At 49.9% G+C, this 25,385-nt stretch overlaps 2 protein-coding genes across 8 annotated transcripts in view; one reads left to right on the forward strand and one right to left on the reverse strand.

The window, feature by feature from the left end:
• c22h6orf136 (chromosome 22 C6orf136 homolog) overlaps window positions 1-7,404 on the forward strand; it is an 8,125-nt gene extending 721 nt beyond the window's left edge. For 3 of the 5 annotated variants that reach the window (XM_056583257.1, XM_056583256.1, XM_056583254.1), the window contains exons 2-8: window positions 1,176-1,415; window positions 1,649-2,368; window positions 2,571-2,659; window positions 2,984-3,184; window positions 3,663-3,732; window positions 4,089-4,264; window positions 6,874-7,400. In XM_056583257.1, coding sequence (XP_056439232.1) covers window positions 1,317-1,415; window positions 1,649-2,368; window positions 2,571-2,659; window positions 2,984-3,184; window positions 3,663-3,732; window positions 4,089-4,232 — 1,323 coding nt within the window. In that variant the 5' untranslated portion in view covers window positions 1,176-1,316 and the 3' untranslated portion in view covers window positions 4,233-4,264; window positions 6,874-7,400. Of the gene's footprint in view, window positions 1-1,175; window positions 1,416-1,648; window positions 2,369-2,570; window positions 2,660-2,983; window positions 3,185-3,662; window positions 3,733-4,088; window positions 4,305-5,662; window positions 6,835-6,873 lie in introns of those variants that run through there. The other 2 variants (XR_008893936.1, XM_056583255.1) reach the window with 2 other exon arrangements.
• On the reverse strand, window positions 6,991-24,547 carry bag6l (BCL2 associated athanogene 6, like). Of its 3 annotated transcripts, none has more exons than XM_056583248.1 (23): window positions 23,905-24,547; window positions 23,660-23,777; window positions 23,162-23,385; window positions 21,956-22,027; window positions 21,715-21,837; window positions 19,232-19,407; window positions 18,716-18,845; window positions 18,207-18,410; window positions 17,407-17,650; window positions 17,262-17,312; window positions 16,674-17,123; window positions 16,181-16,539; window positions 15,128-15,371; window positions 13,830-13,999; window positions 13,621-13,674; window positions 13,133-13,235; window positions 12,149-12,273; window positions 11,802-11,939; window positions 11,296-11,367; window positions 10,613-10,828; window positions 10,116-10,223; window positions 8,655-8,801; window positions 6,991-8,154 (listed from the first exon to the last, which is right to left on the reverse strand). In XM_056583248.1, exons 1-23 carry the CDS (start codon window positions 23,983-23,985, stop codon window positions 8,059-8,061), a joined length of 3,705 nt encoding a protein of 1,234 aa, XP_056439223.1. In that variant the 5' UTR covers window positions 23,986-24,547; the 3' UTR covers window positions 6,991-8,058. The 3 variants fall into 3 exon arrangements, with proteins under 3 accessions (XP_056439223.1, XP_056439222.1, XP_056439224.1); XM_056583247.1 differs by having other exon boundaries at window positions 10,613-10,831; XM_056583249.1 differs by having other exon boundaries at window positions 10,613-10,831; window positions 16,181-16,473; window positions 23,905-24,546.
• Window positions 24,548-25,385: the final 838 nt, after the last annotated feature.

The raw sequence follows: 25,385 nt of genomic DNA on the forward strand, positions 1-25,385 counted from the left end.
CAACATGTGAGACCTTTAGCCTGTGTCACTGGTCTGCTAACAACATGTGAGACCTTTAGCCTGTGTCACTGGTCTGCTAACAACATGCGAGACCTTAAGCTAGTGTCACTGGTGACTGGTCTGCTAACAACATGCGAGACCTTTAGCCTGTGTCACTGGTCTGCTAACAACATGTGAGACCTTTAGCCTGTGTCACTGGTCTGCTAACAACATGCGAGACCTTAAGCTAGTGTCACTGGTGACTGGTCTGCTAACAACATGCGAGACCTTTAGCCTGTGTCACTGGTCTGCTAACAACATGCGAGACCTTTAGCCTGTGTCACTGGTCTGCTAACAACATGTGAGACCTTTAGCCTGTGTCACTGGTCTGCTAACAACATGTAAGACCTGTCACCTTACAGTCAGCTGTTTCTGGAGATCCCCTGTCACTCCCACTGCACTGGGGGAACATCCACAACTATCGCAGTGCACAGATATCTCCTCCTTTGGTGATCAATCAAGTGGATGAACAGGTTCAATTCCTTTTTTGTAGGAGTTGCACTATTTTTAATCCTTGATTTGTCATTTCATTTAAATAATTACTAACGTTAATGCTATTAACGTTTCCCGCCTGCGAAGCATCTCAAAGCTGCAGCCCGCGGTGTTATCACGTGTCAAACCTTGTAGAATAGGTCTGTGTGGTTCACTGTGGGTTTGGCCCATTAATTATGAGCTTGTGGTCCTGCGTTGCCATTCACGTTCTGCTTGTCATGTGCTACTGGCATGATTGGTGGCGGTTTGAAGCCTCCACTCAAATGCAATAACGTTAGTTCGGTCTTTAATTAAGCAGAACACTCTGGACAACTGAATGGTCCTGCAATTCAGTCTTTCCGTAAATACCTATACCAGATTTTCTATTCAACAATAATATAATGTATATTTTCCAGGCGTACAAAAATAAGTAGTTTAAAAAAAGATGCATGCATGCAGCGGAAATTAGCTGATTATATCTTACAGTAAACAAAACCGACAAAGTATGACAGAGAGTAGAGTTGTAAATGATCTGCGGTTGCACAGAGTAGGATAAGGAAGTAAGGATATCTTTGACCACGGTAGGGATGTGCTATCTATTTAGCGTTTTCTATTTTTTCAATTTCTGACCTCTGAGTCTCGCTTTCTTATTTGTGTCTTCCCAGGTCTCCAAGTCCAGTCCGATTGATGCGTTGCCAGTAGTAGTATCCAACAAGAACCACACACTCCTCTCCTAGGTGGTCTGGCTGCTTTGTGTGGTGGTGATGTTCCATTGCTAATTGAGGTAGCCTCTGCCCCTGTCCTGAATGGCTGTGTGCAGAGGGGGTACGGCCTTCTGGGTGGGTTGTGTCAGGAGCAATGGCCCCCGACAGCCCATCACGAGTCGGCAGTGCAGCCTCCCACAGGTAGGTTTATGCCTGTTCATAGAACTGAACTTTTTATTTTTTTGGATTCTCATTATAGTGCTTGGCTTGACAGAATATATGATAGGTGTTGCACTATTTTACAGAATGTATGATAAGAATTGCTGATACTTTCTACAGTTCTACACGTATGACAATATCAGTTTAGAAATAAAAAATGCACATTTTGAAGTATACCTTATCATGTTTGGCAATCCTGTTTGGATTGTCCCTAGGCGGTGGTGTGGCAGTGGGCTGGACAGACCCGACCCCTGAACAGCGCATCGCGGGCCCTCTCTCCCCCACACGCTCTGAGGTACCAGGCCGTCAAGCAGCCCCTCCTTCCCAACCCACTCCTCCCGGCCGGCCACCTCCACAAGACGGGCCGCCTGGAGGAGGAGTGGGAGGACTCGCTCAGCGTGTGTGTCCTGGTGCGAGCGCGGGAGCCCGGCGGCCCGCCCACCCTGGTGGAGATCCCCCTGTTCGGACGGGCGAGGCTGGGGGAGCTGCTCACGGCAGGCGCCCCGAGGCCCAAGGAGCCCCCCTTCACGCTGACCACGGTGGACGGCCGCCGTGAGGATGACATTAGCCTGGTGGTGAGGGCGGGGCGCGCGGCCGGCGGCAAGGACACGGCCAGCGTCCCCGAGCGCGAGCACAGCACCTTCCGGAACCTCTTCCGGGTGGAGAAGTGTCCGGCGCCCTTCGTGCACGGGTCCGTGTTCTACTGCTTCCACTGCCCGGGTACGGACCCGGCGGCGGTGGCCAGCTCAGCCACGCCCGCCGGGCTGAAACGCAGGCAGGCGGTCGGACTGGAGGGGCGGCCCCTGGAGCACCCTCTGTCGCTGTCCAGCTTCCTGGGTGACCAGGTGGAGGGAGCCCAGGGGCAGGCGGATGGGGAGCGGGGCGACGAGGAGGAGGAGAAGATGGCCTTGATGTATGAAAGACTTAGAATAGAGGTACGAGTGCCATGGACGCTTTTGCATGGACACATTTGTTGCTGTTGCTACGATATTTTTTTTATCAATAAATCCTAGAATCAATTTTTTTTTATGGATTATACGCTTTTTTGAGCAGGTATTATTAGAGTGAGTATGGATAGTTTTGGGTGTTCTGGCGGCTATTCCATGAAATGTAATATTGAGATGATTTGTGTTTCAGCTTCCAAACTTCTTCCGGAAGAGCCATGACTACACCATGTATTCCAGCGACCTAGAGTTTGTTAATGGACTTACCAACACCCACACCAGGTACACTTACCAACCTTCTATTATATTCTCATAATTCAGGATTAATTTCTGATTTAACCCTTCCAAAAAATCACTGATAGTCTGTCTGTGAATTAAATACCAGGCTATAGGTCGATATTCGATTTAATTTAGGGAATCATAAACCAATCGTAGCCTTGTGTTTTGCGCTAGGGAGTGATCATTGATGTAGTTCATGAAAAACACCATAATTTTAACCCATAATGTCCACATATAATCCATTCCTAATAATACCTGATCCCACGGTGACGCCCCCGCCCCCCCTAGTGGTGTGAGTAAGAACAGCGTCTGTGTTTGTGACTGCAGAGGGCGCCTGCTGTACCAGCTGGTCCTCTCCCTGTGGCGGGTGCTCTGCCTGTTCTACTACGCAGAGGCCCGGCTGGAGGTGCTGAAGCTGACCAAGCACATGGAGGACGGCACCATCAAGGCGCGCTGGAGGGTCCACGGACTGCCCTTCCACAGCGTGTGTCTTCGCTTCTACCGGAAGGACATGTCCCAGCTATACAGGTGAGGATTAAGAACTGCAGAGCCCATTCCCAGTGGTAGATCCAGCACAGGTCTGTGTATCATCATGTGACCTTCATCAATGCAGGGCAACCTTTTAGGCAATGCACTGCAAGGCAACTTCATTTATATAGCACTTTTCATCAACGAGGCAGACTCGAAGTGCTTCACATACAATAAAATGAAATAATAAAAGAAAATAGATCAGTAATCGAAAACAATGGCAAAGTAAAAAGGGTCTGAGCAATCTTATAGAGTCTGAGCGACACCAGTGTCTGTCTATTAAGTCTATTTTCAAGAAGAAAGACAATAAATCAATGGTCACAGTGAAACTAGATGCATTACTTTACAGCTGGAGCACACATTTGACTATGGTTGACTTATCCTGATGCCATCCTCTTGCCTATTGGCTTTACGTACACAATACACTGGTATTGATTGGGTACACTGTTTTACAATTGTACCTATTATGTAAACGCAGGTCATATGATGCATTCTCCACTTTCTACATTGGGCACGACGGACTCATCCGCTGTCACAAGGTTGAAAAGGTATGTTGACATCATTTAGCCATCGGTGAGATTGAGTCAACAAGATTCTGCACTGAAGTGAGTTCCTGTGTGTTAACGGGTTGACTCTTGGATGGGCTCCTTTTTATTCTAGAGACATTTATTCTAGTCCTTTATTCAGTATTTGATTTCGGCGCAGTAGTATTACTTTTACAGACGCCCGCCAAGTGGGCCTTAAAACAAAGCACACTATCAATGTTGGAGCGACCTTCGCTGCTCGGCCCGGTTGTAAAACTTTACGAGTGCCTCATCCAACTTGACCATATTTGGGACACGCTTCCTTAAGATGGCCGTTCATTCATTTGTTCATTCATAGTGGATCAATGTTCCGCCACCAGGTGATGGAGGCGCGGCCCCCGCTGCTGCCCAAGCTCGGCACTCTGCTTGCGGGGGCCCTGGTGGCCCTGGGAGTGCAGGAGCACCGGCCCGCCCTCAACCTGCTGCCGCTCTTCTTCCTGTCCCGACGGCAGGGGCGGGACTGACCCCCGGAGGAGGGGAGGAGCGGGCGGCCATGGTGAGACTGCTGCGGGGTCAGGGGTCGTTAAGAGGCCATGGTGAGACTGCTGCGGGGTCAGGGGTTGTTAAGAGGCTGAGGTCATCTGTTGTAGGGTCAGGGGTCGTTAAGAGGCTGAGGTCATCTGTTGTAGGGTCAGGGGTTGTTAAGAGGCTGAGGTCATCTGCTGTAGGGTCAGGGGTCGTTAAGAGAGAACCAAACCAATATCCCCTGCATCTCTGCTCCACAATCGGGAAGTGTTGCATTCAGCCTTCTGTTTGATTGACGGGTAATCTGTATTCCCCCAACCAATCAGGGAAGATGAGCTCGGAGTGGTTAAAAAATGTGAAACTGGAAACTGACATTCTCACAGAAGAATTTAACCCACCAATACCTGACAGACGGCTTGGGTGTCACCAACATTATACTCTTAAATCTTTCCTACTGCAATATTTTGTGGCTGTTGGGGGGGTTAAATGTGGTGCTTTGTTAAGTACCATTTTTCTGTATGCAGTAGTCGTATACCTGCTTTTCTAGCATCATATATTTTCTAGAGCATATTTGAATTTGTAGCAAATATCAGTGGTACCCAATATCATATATATAAATATGTGTATGTATGTATGTATGTATGTATGTATGTATGTATGTATGTATGTATGTATGTATGTATGTATGTATGTATGTATGTATGTATGTATGTATGTATGTATGTATGTATGTATGTATGTATGTATGTATGTATGTATGTATGTATGTATATTACAGTGGATCCTTTATGACACAATGAGTTGAGGACAGAGCCCCAGCGGCTGCGCGTCCAGCTCCATTCGGACAATAGGAAGATTCTCCATTGGATTATCTGTATGCACACAATGACCAAATGGCCCCAGCTACACCTTTCACTGTAATACACACACATTTAGTGCTGGGTTTAAACTTTGCCGTATACGTTTGGTATTCTTTCAGTTGTATTTTGGACTGACTCCGTCGCTGTGCTGTATCAAGCCTCTGGTCTATATAAGTCAGTAAAGCTTTACTGATAAGCACTTTTTAAAGCACACCGTTACAAATTGCGTCAAATACACACACAGTGAAAGCAAATAAACAAATAAACGCTGTTCAGTAAAATGCAGGACGATGGGAGACAGAAGAAACAGCAAACACCAGAAGACAGGGACGGAGATCTACAAAGAGGCTGGTCTACAAAGATGACGGTGTATGATAGTCGCTTAAAATACAGGAGGATTGTTCCAGAGGGTCGGGCTAAAACAGGGCAGGGGGGACAAATCCCTCTTAGGTTAGTGGGGGGAGCAGCCTCGGGGAGGCTGAGATGGAAGGATGTGAGTGGACTGACACATGAGCAGATCAGAGTTAACTGGAGGGGCGAGGTCATGCGTGCTTTTGTGTAATCCACAGGATCTAGCAGTGTGCTCTGATTGGACGGGAAGCCCATGGAGGAATGAAGGAACAGGGTAATGAGGGACCAGCTGTTCTCATTAGGAACCTGGCAGCGAGGCACGAGACGAGGGAATACAATGATACAGACGGGAGAACATGTGTGAATTAATGGTTCAAGATCCGTAGGAGACGGGGTACGTCAGGATTCTTAGCTGAATAGAATTTGACTGGACCAGCTCAGTAACATGACGGTCAAAGGCGAGACCTATATTCTGAACAGTAGAATAGATTTGTGACTGAAATGGACTAATAAATGAATTTACTCCAGTGGTAAAGTTATCTTTTCCAATTCAAAGACTCCTTCCTTGGCGTTCCTTGGTGTTGGCTGAGCGTTCAGGGAGGGACTGGTTCAAGTTATGGGGTTTGGCAGAGAGGGAGAGGTCTGTGTATCATCATGTGAGACATGGTGGAAGGGGATGGACCCATGACGTTGAGGCAGCATGTACAAAGAGAAGAGGCTTGGTTCAGGAGGAGGACTCGTGATTAGTTATGCAAAACATTTAGGCAAGACTCAAATCCGTGCAACGCTGTAGCAGAGGCATCACGTAAAGTCATACGAACGATGGAATCCAACCCAAATTAAGCAAAATACTAACATAATATTCTTTGTCAGCATGCATAAGAATGTAATTGGTCGCTGTTAGTAAAGCGAAGTTGGTCCGTAACCATTCTTTGAAGGATGTTTGGTCAAAAGGGCATGCTTGAAGATTTATCTGTAATCTAACTGGGCTGGTTTGAGGGAAGGTTATTTTGAGGAGTGCCTTTACGTTGGCAACTTTGAAAGTCAGGTACTGCGGAAGTGAGAGAGTCGTAGATAATTGGGCGCGGGCATGAACCTCAGACAGTAAGGAAATTGTGTGAGAACAGTTTCACAGTGACTGGAGGAGGGCCTCATACAGGCTCCTGTGATGGGACCTGCAGGGAGACCGCAGCAGAGCCAAGACCGTTAATCATCCTGAACAGGAACCGTGGGTGGGGTTTACTATTAATCAGGCCAGAAAAGTCTGCAGCTCACTCGCGCTTGATGAGGTCGAGTATGAGCAAAAGCTCCATCACAGGGAGGGGGTGCACTTGCACTTCAAGTTAGGTTTTCCATCCGTGTTAGGCCCTCAATTGTTGTCCGATGTTTGATTTTCACCTCTGCCTTCTCCTCTACCTTGTGTTTCAAGGTGGAGAGCCAGGTCCCTGATGTAGACCCCCTGGGGGAGAGGACCTCCTCCAGGTCCCTGATGTAGACCCCCTGGGGGAGAGGACTTCCTCCAGGACCCTCGCTCAGCAGCATGGACGTGGCACTACGTGATTCCAGAGATTACCGCTTTATTTGCTGCATACTCAATGAGGTTTTTGGTGAAACATGCTTGATAGTAATGGAGAAATGACCATTATTTCACTGTATTTAAACTTTCACACAAACCAGTTCTCCTGGTAGTTAGTGCTTCAAAGCATGCCATATTTCCATTGCAATACGTCGGTAAATATGCTGTTTGTTAGGTCTATAGCAAGTCCATCCATGTTCTAAGAGTAATGTTAGCCAAGGCATTGAGACCTATGTTAATCCTGGTTGTGTGAATAAAATAAGTGTTTAACTATGATCAGTCTATGATGTGTCACAATTGTTTCTAATGTAATAAGTTACAATTAATTATGCATTTCAGGCATCACCAGATAGACTGCAGTCATTGTCTTCAGAAGGCATGGGTCTAAAACATCAAACAATGATTTGGATCTTTATTTTAAGAGCACTATTCACAAGTGCAGACTATGCATTCATGGTTGATAAAAAATTAAATCAAACGTGAAAGATTCTGCTGTGCTTGTTGAAAATAAAAGGAGCATTAGCATTAAAGACGGGTGCGTCCAGTGGCACCGTTACATCATGCTAGAATAGTTCTGACCCTTCAAAGATTCATGGATCTACTCAATTAAAAATGGACACCAACATGAGGGTCATCTTTTAGCTTACTAAAAAATACAAAGAGCATATTGTGATGTGCATCGCCGTGATACAGTAAAGAGCGATAAAGCAATATAAATGTTACATGGCGAGCAACACAGATTGCTTGACATGGACATTAAAAGAACTATGGCAATCATGTCACAGTTACCATATACAATTTGTGCTAATTTACAATTAAATCTTACACGTATATTATACAATGAACATTTGCCACGTAGGATGGAATGATACGTTTTTCAAAAAACACTGGTTTAAAGAATCAACCCACTGCTAACATTAAGCTAAACAAATAGCGTCTGATACACTGTCCCGCACTGTTCACTGCTCCTCTTTGGCGAGATCTCTGCTCTGAGTCTTCGTGCGTGGTGGATTAAGACGCCATGGAGGATCCACAGCGTCAATCCTCCAATGAGAACGCCTGGTTGGTGTTGGGGAACCGCTGAGAGCTGTAGTCGGGGTCTTCCCTCACTCGCTCCTTAAGGTCACATTTCACCTGGTGGGAAGAAAAGGAAATACGAAGGTCACGTCGGCTGGCTGTCGCCTCAATTCTAGCAGGTTTCAACATCTCATGTGTGTAGGACTGCACCTTTAAACCCTCCTCCCTTCCCAGCTACGGTGGCCTGTAGAGGCCACTGCGGTGCCAGTAGGGACCTCCAAAATCATTGTCTACAGCCGCATTGGCTAGGCCAAGTGATGGATAGATGTATAAATTGTATTTAGCTATTAAGTCGTAGCTTACGAGTAAAATGGCGAATATGATTGTTAAAAATGAAAAGATTGGGGAAGAGGGATCCAGAGGGTGGGTGCTAAAACAGGGCAGGAGGGACAAACCCCTTTAGGGTAGTGAGCGAGGGAATGGACGGGAGGTTGATATGTGAGGAGGGGAGGACAAGATGCGAGTGGTCCATCAGTGGACTGAGGAGCGAGGGGATCCGAGTTAACTGCGGGCGAGGTCATGCATGCAGGTGGCGTGTAACCAACAGGTGGCGGTACCTGCTCTGTGTACGCCTCCTGCAGCTCCGGCGCCTCCAGCTCCCCCTGCAGGCTGTTGGGCGCCGTGACGGGCCGGGCCCCCGCGGAGCGGGCCGCTCGGCTCACCGCGTCGGACAGGGACAGGTGGGGCCCCTCCCCCTGGGAGGTCTGACCGGGGCAGAACACAACACACCCTTACTGTGGGGGCACTCTGCAGGGCGTGAGGCTGCACACGCTGCCTGAAAGGCCCTGCAGACGTTCCCCGTCATGGGGGTGGGCGTATGGATGGACAGTTGCTCTCCTATGGGTTTTTTGTGTTGCCTGAAGACTGAATATCAATGCCTTACATTTGTTGTAATTGTAAATATTCTTGATGCAAACACAAATAAATTGAGACTTATAACTCGATAGCATGTTAAGTATGAGACTAAGACCGAGATGAGTATGAGTCAAGATTGACACACACACACACACACACACACACACACACACACACACATGCAGGCAGGCACGCACAATCTTATACCAGCAGCTGTCATCTCTGAGGAACACAGATATAAAGACAGATCAGGGAGACCTCTTCGTAGTTCTACCAGAAAGACAAGATTTTTTTTCCATCGACGTTTGAACAATCAGGTTCAACCCACGACATCACGATCGTTGAAAGACGAGCCTTCATCAGATCTGATATCAGTTTGAACAGGGAGGGTTGAGCGATGTGACCACGCCGGCTCGGCCCAGCGTGTACCACGCTCTAGCCAGTGCTTGTCCTCGCAGTGACGGATGTTGGATTTCAGCGTGTTTCTAAGCAGTTGGTATAGACTCTGCGTAGTCGTGGTTAGGGTTGCCGCGGTATACGGTATTACCGGTGTTACCGGTGTTGAGGCCAACACAGATTACTCTGTGTTGCACACCGGCAACACAGTTGTGATTTTTTTTTTCTCAGTATTAAAAAAATTCTGTAAAAATGAATAATATAATTATGATTAAGAAAATTTAAATGTGTAGAATAGGCCACAGTTCTGCTCTGTGCGGAAGAGAATTGGTGCACCGAGAATTGGCACGCTTCCTTACAAGACCAGTAACCATAGCAACGCCGGTAAACAAACCCCGCGAAGCCCAATCCCTACGAGAGCTCCCCGCGCTACGGCCATCCGGAGGGGCACAGAGCTTTTGGCCGTGATATTATATATACAATTATATTATACTATTATATATAGAACGTTATAAGACGCTGTCACCGAGTGTGAGAGGAGAGTTGACGGAGAAGATGGCGGTTGACCTAGTTTCGAGTTTATACCGTTTATACTTGGTAATACCGGTGTTGACACGAGTGTATTACTCGGTGTGAAAATGTCCACACCGCTGCAACCCCTAGTCGTGGTGGCGTCCTCTGTCTGGGGAACTCCATGGTACTGTACTGGTTCTCTCTCTGAGACGGGCGTCGGTGTCGAACCGACGTGCGGCGGGCTGGGGGCTCACCTTCCTCCTCTTGGCGGGCATTCCGTGGAGGTAGGCGTCGGACAGCGGCGGCTGCGCTTTGATCTTCCTCTGAGACAGCATGTCGTGCCTGATGATGGGCACCCACTCCTGAAACAGACCCCCATGGCTCAGTTACAGAGCCCCCACCGGGACAAGGGGCTGACCGCGGTCAGGGAGAAGCAGACGGCGCGGCGTGGACGTAAGGTCTAGTCGCATTCGATAATGTCATGCAGCCTGTCTTATTGATAGGGATCTGTTTGGACAAACCTTTGAGGACCGCCTGGTTTGAAGTCCATATTAGTACGATTAAATAACAATATGTTTTCCACGACTCCTGCTAGTCTTGACTATGCAGTGTTCACAAATGTTTAAGGCACTAATGCTAGAACTATACCATCAACTCACTAAAGATGATCAGAAATACACCATCAACTCTCTACACCCTCCCCTACCAGATCCCATCTGGACTCTGGCTGGATGGGAGGGGCCGTCCTTACCGGGGGCACGCCAGCGGCCCAGGGCTCCACGTCCGGTCCGGGCCGGTCCCGTCCTGCCAGGACCGGCACCGGGATGTCCCCGCCCATCACCAGCACCCTGCGGGACGGCGCCCGCTCCCCGGGGGGCGGCGCCGGGGCGTCCCGGCTGCCCTCCGCCACCACGGCCATGGCCTCCTCCCCCGGGGTGGAGGAGGGCGGAGAGAGGCCCTCCTCCATCTGCTGAGGGGACAGGGGGGAGAGACAGGGGGAGACACGGGACAGGGGGGAGAGACAGGGGGAGACACGGGACAGGGGGGAGAGACGGGGGGAGACACGGGACAGGGGGGAGACACAGGACGGGTCAGAGAGAAGGGGGGGAGACACGGGACAGGTCAGAGACGGGGGGGAGACACGGGACAGGTCAGAGACGGGGGGGAGACACGGGACAGGTCAGAGACGGGGGGGAGACACGGGACAGGTCAGAGACGGGGGGGAGACACGGGACAGGTCAGAGACGGGGGGGAGACACGGGACAGGTCAGAGACGGGGGGGAGACACGGGACAGGTCAGAGTACGGCAATCAACATATCTCACCGTGTCTTAGGTTCCACTGAATCATTTGGAAACAAACGCCCTGTCCCGCCCCAAACCCTTAGCCCTACACCTCCGTGTTCATTGGGAGAGGTCCACCCAGAGAGCCCTACCTCCACACCGCTGGGGTTCTGCGGGGGGGCGGCTGCTGCCTCACACATCGGGGCGGAGCTGGTCGGGTCATTCTGACGACGAAGAGCAAAGACAAGAAAGTGGACGATGGAAACTGTATGCACTATGTGTACTCAGGTTTGTTGAGAAAGAATACCACACACACACACACACACACACACACACACACACACACATACACACACGTCATCTCTGAGGAACACGGATCTAAAGACAGATCAGGGAGACCTCTTCGTAGTTCTACAGGAAAGATTTCTTCCATCAACGGTCTAACAGGTTCAACCCAGGACATCACGATCGTTGAAAGACGAGCCTTCACCAGATCTGATATCAGTCTGAACAGGGAGGGTTGAGCGATGTGACCGCGCCGGCCCGGCCCAGCGGGCACCACGCTCTCAGCACACACTACACGGCCCCTGTACCAGTGACCATGGGCCCACGTGGGGCCACGGCGCCGGTAGCGGGCGCAGCTGTCCCTGGGTCTTACCTGCCGGGGGCGGACGACGTAGTGCTGGATGTGCTGCTCCGTCACAGGGTTGTGCTCCAGGATGACCTGCAGCCTCATGGACATCATGCTGGTCAGCCAGTTGACCAGGCTGGGGTTGACGTCGGCCGACATGGTTCTCTGTACCCACATGGAAAGGGGGGGGGGGGGGGGGGGGGGGCAATCTAAATCCTCATTGCTTCTCAAAGAACACAGAGAAACATACACAGGGCGATCCGGTGGTGGCGCCATGTTCGGCTTTCTTAACAACATTTCAAAATGAAAGCGACTGAATCTCTGATCTTTGGGTGGCCTTGTGTGCGCGTGGGGGGGGCCGGGGGAGCACTCACAATGCGGTGGTTGATGACGCCGGTCAGCGCTCTCTGCTCCCCGTTCAGGCAGTACAGGTTGAGGGCCAGGCACTCAAACAGGCCCTGGGTGCACAGCAGCAGCAGGCGGGGCCCGAAGGTTTGGTCTGAGGACGAGGAGACACACACACACACACACACACACACACACACACACACACACACACACACACACACACACACACACACACACACACACACACACACACACACACACACACACACACACACACAGTATCAGAATACCAACCTCAGTCTATTCTGGATACTACTGCTTCATTCACTATTAAACAGTCAAGAAACCTGTTGCCCCATTGCTAAACAAAATCAGCAATTCCATTCATCGTTAGTTGAAAGGGTTGGATTACCTTACTCAACACAGGTTTTCTCTGAACCAAAACCAGTGGATATCGCGTGTGTTGATGGTAGCTAATGGCTTATGAGTGGATCCATCTGAAGTGGGTCGCCAATGTCCAAGTTCATTACGGAATTAAACTGTAGCATTCTTCCTACAATCGCTTTAGACATCAACAGGTACAGGGAGCTGATTCATGTCTTTAAATGTGCCATCATTGGTGTCAAACGGTGGCTGTTTGTCTTAAGCGGTCCAGTAGGGGAGTGCAGTCACCCCTTAAAAAGCGTGTATTAACATAACCTCCTACACCTACAGGAGTAGGTAACACAAATAGACTGCAAAACATCTTGTGCTCTGCTAATGGGGAAGAACCGGGCACACCAGAATGTTCTTACTTTCTGCCAGCGTGACTATTTATATTCTCTTCATAGGGCGGACCAACAACCAACACTTGGCTTGTCGCCCCATTTTGAACTGAATGAAATGCATTAACTCACTACCTTACAGTAATGGCCCGCTCACAGTGACAGTAGCCCGCCTACTGACTGCTGCTGCTACCAGTCGTACCAAAGGAGAGCCCTCTGCCAGCCTTCAGGCGGCCGGATCCTTACCGTTGCAGCGCAGGATGTGCACGGCCATGCGCGTGAACTGCTGTCTGAGGAAGGACATGTTGGTCTGGATGATGTCCACTCCGTCGCGCACCGCTACGGTAGCCTGACGCACAACAACAACCACGACAACGACACCAGTGACACAGGGTTTAAATTGTTGATTGTTAATTTAATTCCTCCGGCGATACGCCCTTTTGTGGTGACTTGAGAGATTGTCACAATCACAACCTGCATGTGCGTGCAGTTTGTGATTCTGATGATCCATCAAGTCAACACAAAATGGGGTATCTCCAACAAAAACTCCCATGATGCATTCAAATGTACAATGTCTGAAGTGCGTGATTGTTCAGAGAGTCAATATTGGCAAGTGAACTAGTAGGACTTAAGGGACTAAGCATCTGTGACTCATCACCGGTACAAACCAGCCTATGGTTGGTTTGTAGTGGTGATGGGTACACTGGTGCACGAGTGTGAGGGGTCAGCCTTACAAAGCTCTCCACGATGTATTCCTCCAGGCCGTTGATCAGCTCCTCCGCCGCCGTCTGCAACAGAAGACCACACCACCATCATGTTAAGGCTCCTCCCACGCTGTGGACATGTCCGTCACTCATCCCCCCGGCCCCCCTCGCCGGCCCCTCCTCCTCACCCACCCCCCCCCCATCATTCACCCCCCCCCCCCCCCCCCCCCCCCCCTCACGGTGATGTTGGCGTCGGTGGGCGGGCGGCCCTGGAGGCAGTGCTGGGTGAAGAAGGCGTGGAGCTGGGGCTGGATGCGGCTCAGCGGCTGGGCGTTGCCGTGCAGCAGCAGCACCATGTCCACCATGGAGAAGCTCTGGCACACCAGGGACAGCAGGTCCCCGAAGAAGCCTGAGGACCAGGGGCCGCAGAGGGGGGTCAGAGAGCGGCTGACGCAATCCCCCTACACTACATGGACACGTAGACTGCCAAGGGCAGATTAGAACATCGTTTGAGGAATAGAAGTCGTCCCTACGTGGAGGTATGGTGAGCTTGGTTATGTATAATAAATGAACACTGGTTTACCCGAAGTTAACATATCAGAACAATCCCCAACCATGTTTCTAAAGCATACGGTGTCAGAGCCCACTGTCAAAACGGACGTTTGCGAAATGACGTGTGTACCGCTTTAAGGCCCGGCCTGCGTGGTAGAGAGTCCGTTCAGAAAGGCAACTTGAGAATAATGCATCCAAATTGTAATTTCAGATATATATACTTGAAATTTGGCTGTATGGAATCTACTCTTTGTAGCCATATATTACAGCCGAGCCAACGTGCTCTAACACAATGTTAGCGCTGTTTAAACATCGGAGATATGCATATGTTTCACTTTAAAATGTATATCTCTGCCGTCTTTAGCCTTATTGTTATGAATAGTCCCACAGTCACCTGGTACATGTGTGCCGAGTTGGCAGCTTTTAACTGCTCCGGCACCAGATCTGTTGAAGTGTGGGTGATTTGTCAAGTTGTAGCCATTGTATTAAGTCTTAATGATCTGACCATATGGGTTGCACATTGAAAGTTGTTCTTCATGACGAATGGGGCAGGTATAACAAGTTTCATGCATATTGCACGTTCCTAGTGGAAATGGCAGCCAGTTGAGTATTTTTCACTTAAAGTGCTTATTATAGCGCAACCTATAGCTAATTCTGGCCCATCCTTGTCAAACCTAACTCATTTTAGTTTAACGAGTCGCGAATTTATTTATACAATTGATATACTTTTGCCCATGTTGTTTTTGAGATATGGCCGAATTTGTCTGTAAAGAAATAATAATACTTACAGAGACAATAGGGTTCATACTTTTTTCATAGGACCCCTAATAAAATAATAAAAATAATATAATACACCCAAAAATGATTCATCAGTGCCATATGCCACCTGGGTCACAGCATTGCTTCACTGGGGCGTCACCACTTCATGACCTCATCATGTAGCACACACCCCCGCCCCCCCCCTCCCCCGTCCGGCCCCGCTCACCGACGGCGTCCCCGGAGCCGGGCGTGAACAGGTTGCTGGTCTGGGACAGCCTCTGGATGAAGTGGGCGATGCTCTCGCCCGTGCCCTGCTGGGCCCCCAGGGAGCCCATCATGGTGGACAGCACGCCCTGGACGATCCCGGTGAACAGCTCGGGGCTCAGGGTGTCCCCCACGCCGCCAGGGGCCGGGGCCGGGGGGGCGCCCGGGGCCGGGGGGGCCGGGGGGCCGCCGGACGCTGAGGAGGGCTGGGGGAAGGACCCGGTCCACATTGATCAGACTTTAGTTCGGGCAGGGACTTTGGTTCTCTTCAGAAATAGAAAATTGTTGTAGATAACTGACTAGAAATGATTCAGGACTTATTCAATGAGTCAAGAGATTCAGGACATGGAAAGGTTCACTTTTCTGCTCAGATTGACATATGATTTATTATATTGCAAGATGGACAAAATGTAACATGTATTTGATAAAGTCAGGGTGTGGTTTGTGAAGTGTGTCCTGGTATCTTATGATCCTGTTGGCTTTACGGTAGCTATAAACTACGTCATATAGATAAACTTGTTGTAATCGACCTCTGTGACCCATGTTACATTTGTGAGGACAAAAGACTGCTGTTGTGCCGACAGTTGCTTCTGTGTTGTTATTCTGCATCCTCGTGTAGTTGCAAAAAATGCTTAATTTTTTTTTTTATTTAACCAGGAAAGTCCCATTGAGATTAAAAACCTCTTTTTCGAAAAAGAGTTTTTTTAAGTTAATAAAAACGAAGTAAAAAAAGAAACAGGGTAGCCACGATTTGATGGTATCACATCATAACCAAATATAACGCCTTACATACACTATTGAGTCGACCATCCCTCCAGGAGAACACCTATATCAGTAATACTGGGAGTCGTTCCATTACAACTGATTAAGTAATGGTTATAAACTAGATGATGACCTTGCTACAGATTGGGGTGAAATGAAGTCACTCCTGCTGCCTGGTGAAACAGCCGGGGGGGGGGGGGGGGGGGGGGGGGGGGGGGGGGGGGGGGTGGGGGGGGTGGGGCTGGTAACTCACATGCATGAAGTCCGACATGCCCTGGAAGAAGCTGCCGGGCATGCCGGGCAGGGTGACGGTGATGGCCGGGGCCCCGCCCGCGACCCCCGCCGGGCCCCCCAGCAGGGAGCCCAGCAGCTGGGCCAGATGGCCCTCGGGGAGTCCTTCAGCTGGGGGCCGGGCGGAGGAGGTGGAGGAGCTGCTACTGCTGCTGCTGCTGCTGGAGGAGGAGGAGGTGGTGGAGGAGGTGGTGTGGCCCGACAGGTTGGCAGAGGGAGGCGGAGGAGGAGGAGGGGTGGAGGCGAAGGAGGGATCTGATAAAGAGGTGGAGAAGGAGTAGGAGTGGGAGTGGGAAGAGGAGAAGGGGGACGTTGGGTCGCCTATCGGGGCGGTCAGGGGCAGACGTGAATAGCGGTTATTCCACGGTGAGGCGCTCTGCCGAGGGGACCCGTGCTGGGAGACGCCCTCGGCTGGAGGCCGTTTAAACACGAGGACGGGACGCTGCCCCACTCACTTGTCTGCCCCGGGAGCAGGAACTGTCCCACCAGGCCGCTGATCATCTGGCTGAGAGGGGAGGGGCCCAGGGTCTGCTGGGCCCCTGGCTGAGGCCCTGCCGCCCCGGGGGCCGCCGGCCTCAGGTTGATGGTGGCCCCGCGGGTCCCCAGGGGCTGGGGGCCCTGCGGGGAGAAGGCGGGCCGGGTGATCACCACCCGGGCTTGTGTGGGCAGCTGGGGCGCGGCGGTCCCCTCGGGGCCGGGCGCGGCGGCGGTGGCGGGCGGCGGGGCCCCGGGCGTGGCCCCCGGGTGCATGTGAGCGGGGTGGCCCCCCGCCGCCGCCGCCGCCGCCATGGCGGCCGCCGCTGGCCCCGCCGCCGCCGCCATGGCGGCCGCCTGGTGGGAGATCTGCTGCACGATGGCCTGCATGAACTCTGGGGGCAGCCCCGGGATGTGGATGGGTGTGGCCCCTGAACACACACACACACACACACACACACACAGGTTTACTTTCAATCGCATTATCAGCGCTGCGTTGGATTCCCAGCATCCTGCGCTCGGTGGTAAACAGAACTTAAAGGGGTGCATCTCCGATGGAGGGGGCTTACCGGGCTGACCTGCGGCCCCGGTGGCTTGTCCCGCCCCGCCGGCAGAGTCCCCTGGAGAACACAAGAGTGAGCGGTGAGCAGAGAGCTCTGCAGAACCCCCCCAGTGAGCGGGGGAGCAGTGAGCGGGGAACAGAGGGGGACCTACCGTCGATGTTCATCTGCATCATGACCACAGGCTCCAGGGTCTGGTGGGTGATTCGGATCACCCGGGGACCCCCTTGCCCCGGCCCCCCCCCCGGCATCTGGTTGGTGGTGGCGTTTGGCTGGGGGGGCGGGGCCTGGCCGGGGCCCTGCTGCTCTGATTGGCCGGCGGTGTGCGGGGGCTGCGCCTGCCCTTCTGCTGCGGGGCGTCCGTTAGACGTCATGGTCACTGTGGTCCCCAGGTTGATCTAGGAGAGGGCATGAGTCACGCTGGCTTGAAGAGGGTCCCTTGGGGCTCCGCGGGGAGAGAGATAAGGCCCAGTGCTGATCGCAGCGAGCCGGGTTCGATCCCTGCGCCTGGTCCTTTGCTGTATGTCCTTCCCCCCCTCTCTCTCTCCCATACCTTCCTGTCCATCTCACTCTATGATAAAACATCAAAATCTTAAAAATAAAAATTCTTAAAATCGAATCTCGATTGAAAGTGGAGGGACCCTCTCAAAGGTCTGGGGTTCCCCTAACCCTACCCCCCTGAATACAGCTCGAGCCCTGCGGTTTACAGGGTATACCATATCAATAATTATTGTTATTTTCCCTTACCCACGGTTAATCGTCTATGGAAGTCTAATGCAAGGGATAATAATAATGGAATTGGAATGGTTTTACAGGTAACTAACTCCTACACATGAAATAGAATCGTGAAAAGCTGATGGATCATGATCCTTCCTGGGAGAAATTGTGATATTATATTTCTGCTATAGCCCCCCCACCCCCACCCCCGCAATACAATCACACAGGAGAACCTACTGGGATGGGCATGTGAGGCAGGCCCGCCTGCAGGAGCACAGGAGAGGCGTAATGGGCCATGGGCCGAACCACATAGAGATGCCGGGGGGGGTTGGTGGTGAGGTTGCAGCGCAGATCGCCGAGGGCAATCAAGCTGTTGCCAAGGAGACGCAGGGTATCTCCGACCCCGTTGAGCGTCCGCTGGTCCTCCTCCCTCTCGCGCATCTGGAAGAAAAAGTATGGATCTAAGATGAGACCTTTAGTTGCTAACCAACAGGTGATTGATTGCCCCGTCTCCCAGAGCCTTCCTCCTCTGTGCACGCCCACTTTAGCCGTCAGCCAATCTGGAGCGGACAAAGTACGATCAGTAATGAGTTATCCTACAAGTGAGCTGTATAAAGCTTTGGTGGGGCATCCTGTTCCTAGCTCCCTTGGGGTCCGGCTACCTACCTAGAGGAGTCCACACCACCCGAGGGGGAGCAGGGGTCGGCCCTGAGACCGACAGACTGAAAACACAAAGTTGTCCTCACGTTGTTGTTGTAGTCGGCCAGCGTGGCCGTCCCCAGGATGGAGTGGGTCCTCTGGATGAACGGCCCCAGCCGCTCCTCCACCCGCCTCACCTCCGACAGCACCTCCACAAACTCTGCTGGGCTCGGGTGGCTGGAGGCACGGGGAGAGAAGACATCCCGTTTGAGGTCTGCTCTCCCACTGTCCCTCCCCAAATACTCAGCACGCTCCCTAGGACACACACTGAGGAGGACTACTGGGTTGTTTTCTGTTCTAACAGAACGTCATCCGATTGGTCCTCCTCGTGATGCCTAAAGGTGGAAGGAGACCGTGCTCTCACTCGGTCTTCCTTGCTCATGTCAGCATGTGTAATTGTGTATTAAGTACAAGTAAGAAAAAGGGGGAACACAAACCAAAGGCCATGTGTGACTAGTACTGATAATACCCAAAGCGCAGCAGATTTGATCCCTTCCATGGTCGTGGCCTGTGGGCCTTCTGTAACGAGGTTCAAACTGAGGGAGGGGTTATATCTGGCTTACTTGGAGCCCGGCGGGGCTGGAGCCTCTGTTTGGGTGGAGGAGGTGGAGGAGGATGAGGGTGGAGCCGGGGCAGGCAGAGTGGTGGTGTCCATGGGCTGGGAGGGGGTCGCCCCGGCCCCGGGGGAGGCCTGGGACGGATCTGTCTCGGGTGCAGGGGCCGGGTCACTGGGCTGACCCTACACAAACATGTGGAAGGATGAGAGGACTCACAACCAACACACAACTGTCTCACATCGAGCTGGGCCAAACGTCATACTGTATTTACCATTGGCTGTACACAAGGAAAATTACCGAAGGTGGAAATGATATCCGATGTATAATGTTACAAATGAAACCACCATCGAGAAGAGCACGCAAAGGTCGAACCGCAGAGTCACAACTCCTCTCTGCTTTGGCTCCGCAGTGGTGGAACGAGATCCCTGCCGATCTCAGGGACGCAGAATCCCTCAACAGCTTCTGCAAGAGTCCCAAGACTTACTTCCTCTTTGTGCAGAGATCACATGGGGCCTCGTTTTTAAAGGTCACGAAAATGTTGCGGAAACAATGTTAAGATTTACGGAAAAAATCCAACTGTATCACTTAAGTTTCATTAATTTGCCTGATACATATATATATATGTAGGCCTACATTCAATTAGCCTACAGGCTATAGTAATGAATTATCCTTTTGGCAGAAGGCCTATAAATAATGCTTCTCTACTTCGGTAAGAATCACTTCTATTTCACAATGTGCAAATCTTGTTTTTCTTGGGCGTAGGCGTATCTATTTTCCCGTGTCATGATAGGTCACTAAAGGCTCCTTATATACTAGGATAAGACTATTCATTAGTTTATCAATAGATTTTTTTGATTAGCATTGCCCTTTTAAGGACTATTGGACTATGGGACGTTCTTGGGACGAGCATGGCGCTTGTGCACGCTCGTTCACGCACGCAAGATTGAACGTACGTTGGTATTTATCACGAGAAGGTTTTAATTGGTTGTGGGTACGCAGATTCTGAGGGCTGGACGTACGCAATAGTACACCCAATAGGATTAGGGAGTGTTTTTAAATGAGGCCCCTGGACTCTACACAGCCTCCCTCCTGCCCCCCTACCGCCCCTTCTCCTCCCTTACTCTCATAAATAACCCACCAATAACGCACTTATTGTATGTTTGTAAGTCCTGGCACTTAATGTTCCCACTTCCTGTATGTTGAACATCCTGGCTCTTTAAAATAGCACTTAGCATTGTATAGCAACTTATCCCAGCTATTTCTGTTGTATACAGGGAATGGGATTACCTAGACATTCTAAGTGCTTGGCACTTGTTAATATGACCATCCTTACTGTACCAAAGGTTATATATTGTTGTTTCTCTTTCTTCTGACAAATATACTTATTGGGGTTCGCCTTGGATAAAAGCGTCTGCTAAATGCCCTAAATGTAAATCTAAATGATTTGTTTCCAAATGTTGTTTTAATCAGCTCAATTGTTACGATGAATAGCAAGTCATAGAATGATTTAAGTCATTTTTTATATTGCAAAATGGGCTCACAAATTATCCCATGGGTCTGGAATGTGGCCAGGAATGCGTAAGTCTTCACACTTTACTTGCAATGTTGCCAAATGCATTCCTCACCGTGACTCAGACTTTTTGTCAACAGATTTCACTATTGAAGGCGCCTTGAAACACGGTAATCTCTATAATTATTCCAGTGTTTCCCCTAGAATTGGTGGTAAGAGCTGATAGTGTGATTTGTTATACATTTTTCACGGGATGCTAGAGTATTTGTTGGTTATTTCCATATAAAACACTTGCTTAGCCATCAGAAGTTGGTTAAGTTATGGACATATAAAGAACGAGGCTTGTGTTTCGCGGGGGCGGTAAAAATGTCCATGGTAACGGCGGGCTGAACCAATCAGACGTCGCATTTACGCGATCGGTTCGTGGTATAGTTCTTCTGCCGGAGAATAAACAGTGTTTTTCTAAAAACAAAGTTGATTTAATATAAACTAATTTCATGTACAGGAGCATAAAGCACCAATACATATTGAGATAGCTGGTGGTGAGCTTGGATGGTTATGATATTATGGCTAATAATAATAAAAAATAAAAAAATCATTTTTTTTTTTTCTCTTTTTCATTTTTTTTCTTTTTCTTGGCCGGTTGTTGGCCTGGCGGGGGCGCTCGTTGGCCTGGCGGCCCGCCAGGCCTGAACAATGGTAGGGGAAGCACTGTATTCTAATTATGTTGTACATGCCTCATAGCCCTTTCAAAGCATGCATTCCTCTCGATTCCCCTTCATTTATAGCTCTTATTAATATAGTGTTTAAATAGTGTTCATATATTATATTGCTAATACTTTGTTAATATTACGCTTCTATCGTGCTGCTTTAAGTCTTTTATGCACCAAGCCCACCAAGCAATCTTCCTTGTATATACAAATCTTGAAGGCAGAAGACGGTGGTTGTGTGAGGGCTTGGTGCGGCGCTGCAGCCCTACCTCCAGCCTGCCGATCAGAGCCTGGGCGTCCCTCAGCATGTTCTCCGCCAGCTGGAGCCGCATCCTTGGCTCGCTCTGGACCGACTGGTCCATGTTGATGTGGACGTCTACCGACCCGTGGCTCTGCAGGGAAACAGGTTGTTCAAGGGTTTGATCCGATGTGGACCGAGAAGAACAGACACTGCAGGCGGTGATCCGGTAATCACTGAGGGCCTGATGTTTAGGAACAGTCGTCAGTCACCCCGGTGTTGGTGCTGACCCGGGACGCCCTCCCGGCCTCGCCGACGCCAGCCATCATCTGCTGGACGGACATCTGGGCAGCAACAAATCCTCCATTAAACACTATTCTTAAACAGAAAATATGCTGCTATTCCCATTTTACATAGTTGGGATCACGTTGACGAATATGATGTTTGACTTTAAGTTTACATATACATGTAGGGCTTTCAGCAGACGCCTTTGTTCAAAGTGACTTACAACGGTTCATACCCACATTCACACACTGACAGTGGAGTCAACCACGCATGTAGACAGACATCTTGTCGGGAGCAGTAAGGGTTAGATGTCTCGCTCAGGGAGACCTCGACGACCAAACTGGGAGGGTTCAGGGATCGAACCAGCAACCTTCCGGTTACAAATCAACCCAGTCTACCTCCTGAGCTAAGCCAACAAGTTTGCACAGCATTCAGCAAGAGCCAGTGAACCTAAAACTGTTTTTATTTGTTTTTAACGTTGCCATTTGTCTTATTGATTGTCAACATAAAATCTATGCCATTTTATCACTGTTACTGAAATTAGCCCCCAATTTAGAAAAAAAAAAGATCTAGTCCTTTGTTTTCGCCATTATTCCCAAAACACTTTGTAATCGCTCCACTCTGCTGAACGCAGGTGATGTTCTTTTCATGATGTCTGAGGGCCTTTTCCGAGGAACTCAAACGTCCGGACCAAGGGGTTGTGGATGTGTGGACTCTTTCTGGGAGCAGTTGATTGAGGTGTCAGAGAGAAAGCAGAGCCTTTCTAACACTTATACAACACTCCGGTGAGTGGGGTTGGTGAAGCTCCGTCTGAGCAGCGGTTTATTTAATGTACGCGTCAGAGTGAGGGGTTAGGATTCCTGGACACCTATATTATATCGCTGCGGTGTGTGACGCATTTCATATACAACTTTGTTCATTATAACGCTGTCGCTCATACACCACAACGTCACTAAAGAAGTATCATAAATATACTGTGGGCCGTAGCCATGGGGATAACATTCTCCCTCCACATTTTGTTTTATCTCATAGTGTAGTGAATTTCAGCTGAAACATTGGGTTCCCTGGCTCTTTAATAATCTAATAAACAATCATCAATTCCATGATAATGTAAGCATGGGGAGATCATTCCAACCCACGCTGGTACTTTCAAGGTGGGCAGGCTGGAATAGAAGGGCAGCTTTCATCCTCACCTGTATCTGTTGAGGATCCATGATGTTGACGGGGAGATTGAAGGTCCCCAGCATTACGTAGCTGTTCCCGTTGCGGTCATGAGGTATTCCCTGCGTTGTGGTGGAGGAGTGGCTGGTGCTGGGCCCTGTATCACCCCCTGTAGACGACCCCGCACCCCCGGAGCCGGAGGAGCCCGGCTGGGGCGGCGCCCGCTCCACTAGATGAATCACTTTCCCATCCACGTCTGAGGGGCAATTTCAGATGGGTGGGAAAAACAGCCACTAGCCGTTGTCCTTTAACTCTGTAATTTTTCTCTTACAAGCCACTATGGTATGTGTCAGATATTTGTTCGAGGACGACCAAACACAAAAAACATTACTCAGAAAATTACCATCAGAAAACAAGAGACTGCCCTTGCTCTTAAGCTTGATTTTTGGATTATATTACTCTTTAATACTTAGTATTCAAAGTAGCACTAAGATAAGCAGGTATATAATTAGCGTGTAAATCTTACTTACTGTAATCAATCAAGGTTCTCTCATCTTGCAACACCCTTCCTTGGTAGATCAGCCTCTGTTTATCGACCGGGATCTCGACAGATGTGGCTATGTGTTCCTTAAACTCTCTCACTGTCAACTGATGGCACAGACGGGTGGGGGTCAATAAATACACACAACACCTCCACACACAACGACGCGGACCTCAGTGCACAGTTGCAACTCTACTTCCGAAACACAAATGTCACAAAGTAAAATTGTATTACCTCGCCCTTGACTTTGTAGCTCCTGCTCTGAGAGTCCAGCGTCTTGACCGTGACCTCGATGGAGGCGCTAGACTCTGCCATGGTCCCTGATCGATGATCACAGGTCCGATGGACGTGGTACGGTGGTAAAGAATGGCTTCACCGATCAAGCTCCTGACCCACTCGTTAAAGCTCCGTAGCGGATCTATCCGTGCTAAACACAGTCCCCCTTTACCAGAGTCCGTCCGTCCGTTAGTCCTGAATCTGAAGCGTGCGGTGGTGATGCCTTATTATTGCTGTTAGCCTGCCGGTGGAGGTTGTTATTGTTGTTGTTAGCTTGATGGCTAGCTAGCTAGCTATCGTGAGCTAATCCCAATTAGTGGGAGGCAAACAAAGCTAACTAGCTACGGCTTATCTCCACTGGAAAATGTTTTAGTCTTAAAGATGTGAAAATAAGTTCGTTTTATAAGTTGTCACAAAGCGTCTCGCCTGAAAAGCATTGATTTCATATGCTAACGAGAGGAAATGAAACAGTCTTTCCCTGGCAGGCTCCCCTGTGCGCCGCCACTAAGCAGTGTGAGGACCCAGAATACATTGTGGCGTCCAGTTCAAATGCCTGAGCGCTTTTTGTGCTGTAAGAAAATAATTTGTGGACAAACTTTGTAAGTCTTCGCCTACAAGTTTCTACCACTCAACACAAATTCCATTACACTTATTGGAATTAGAATATATACCTTTATTTATGGATTTTAATTAAATGATGAATGGTGAATCATTTAGGTTAGGATGATTTGACTATCATTAGGTAGACCTAATGATAAGAAATAAAAAAGATAATTGTATTGTTATGGATGTAAATTTAAGGTTAGGGTGATTGCTGTTCGACTATAAGAAGAGGAGAAGGGATCACTGATCTTGCTGTTTATCCATAATAACCAAAATAACTGTTGACAAAGTGTGTCAACTTAGGGGATGGGCCTGCATCTCATGTTCTCCAGGAACAACTTATAATGTAAGAAAAATATTTTAGGTTGACTGCTTTTAAGTTCAAGTTCACGTTCTTTAATTTGTCAAATGCACAACAAACATGCAGCAAGCAGTCCTTGCTGGCAGTGAGATCCCAGTGTTCTCAGCTCTCCTCGAAAGTGCAGGTACTAAGTAGAGAGTATAACATCCATAGAGGTGGCTGAGTATCCTGGAGTCCATGCCCAACCTCCTCAGCCTTCAGAGGAAGAAGAGTCGTTGTCGCACTGCCCTGACGATGATGCCAGTGTGATGGGACCAGGCCAGGTCCTCCTGACGCTGCTGACTAGAGACGGGACCCGGCCAGGTCCTCCTGACGCTGCTGACTAGAGACGGGACCAGGCCAGGTCCTCCTGACGCTGCTGACTAGAGACGGGACCAGGCCAGGTCCTCCTGACGCTGCTGACTAGAGACGGGACCAGGCCAGGTCCTGCTGACAATGTTGACTCCCTCCACCGTTGATGTAAATGGAGGGGTGT

The sequence above is a fragment of the Gadus chalcogrammus genome, chromosome 22 (genome assembly GCF_026213295.1).
Source record: "Gadus chalcogrammus isolate NIFS_2021 chromosome 22, NIFS_Gcha_1.0, whole genome shotgun sequence".
In the NCBI taxonomy this organism is placed as follows: domain Eukaryota; kingdom Metazoa; phylum Chordata; class Actinopteri; order Gadiformes; family Gadidae; genus Gadus; species Gadus chalcogrammus.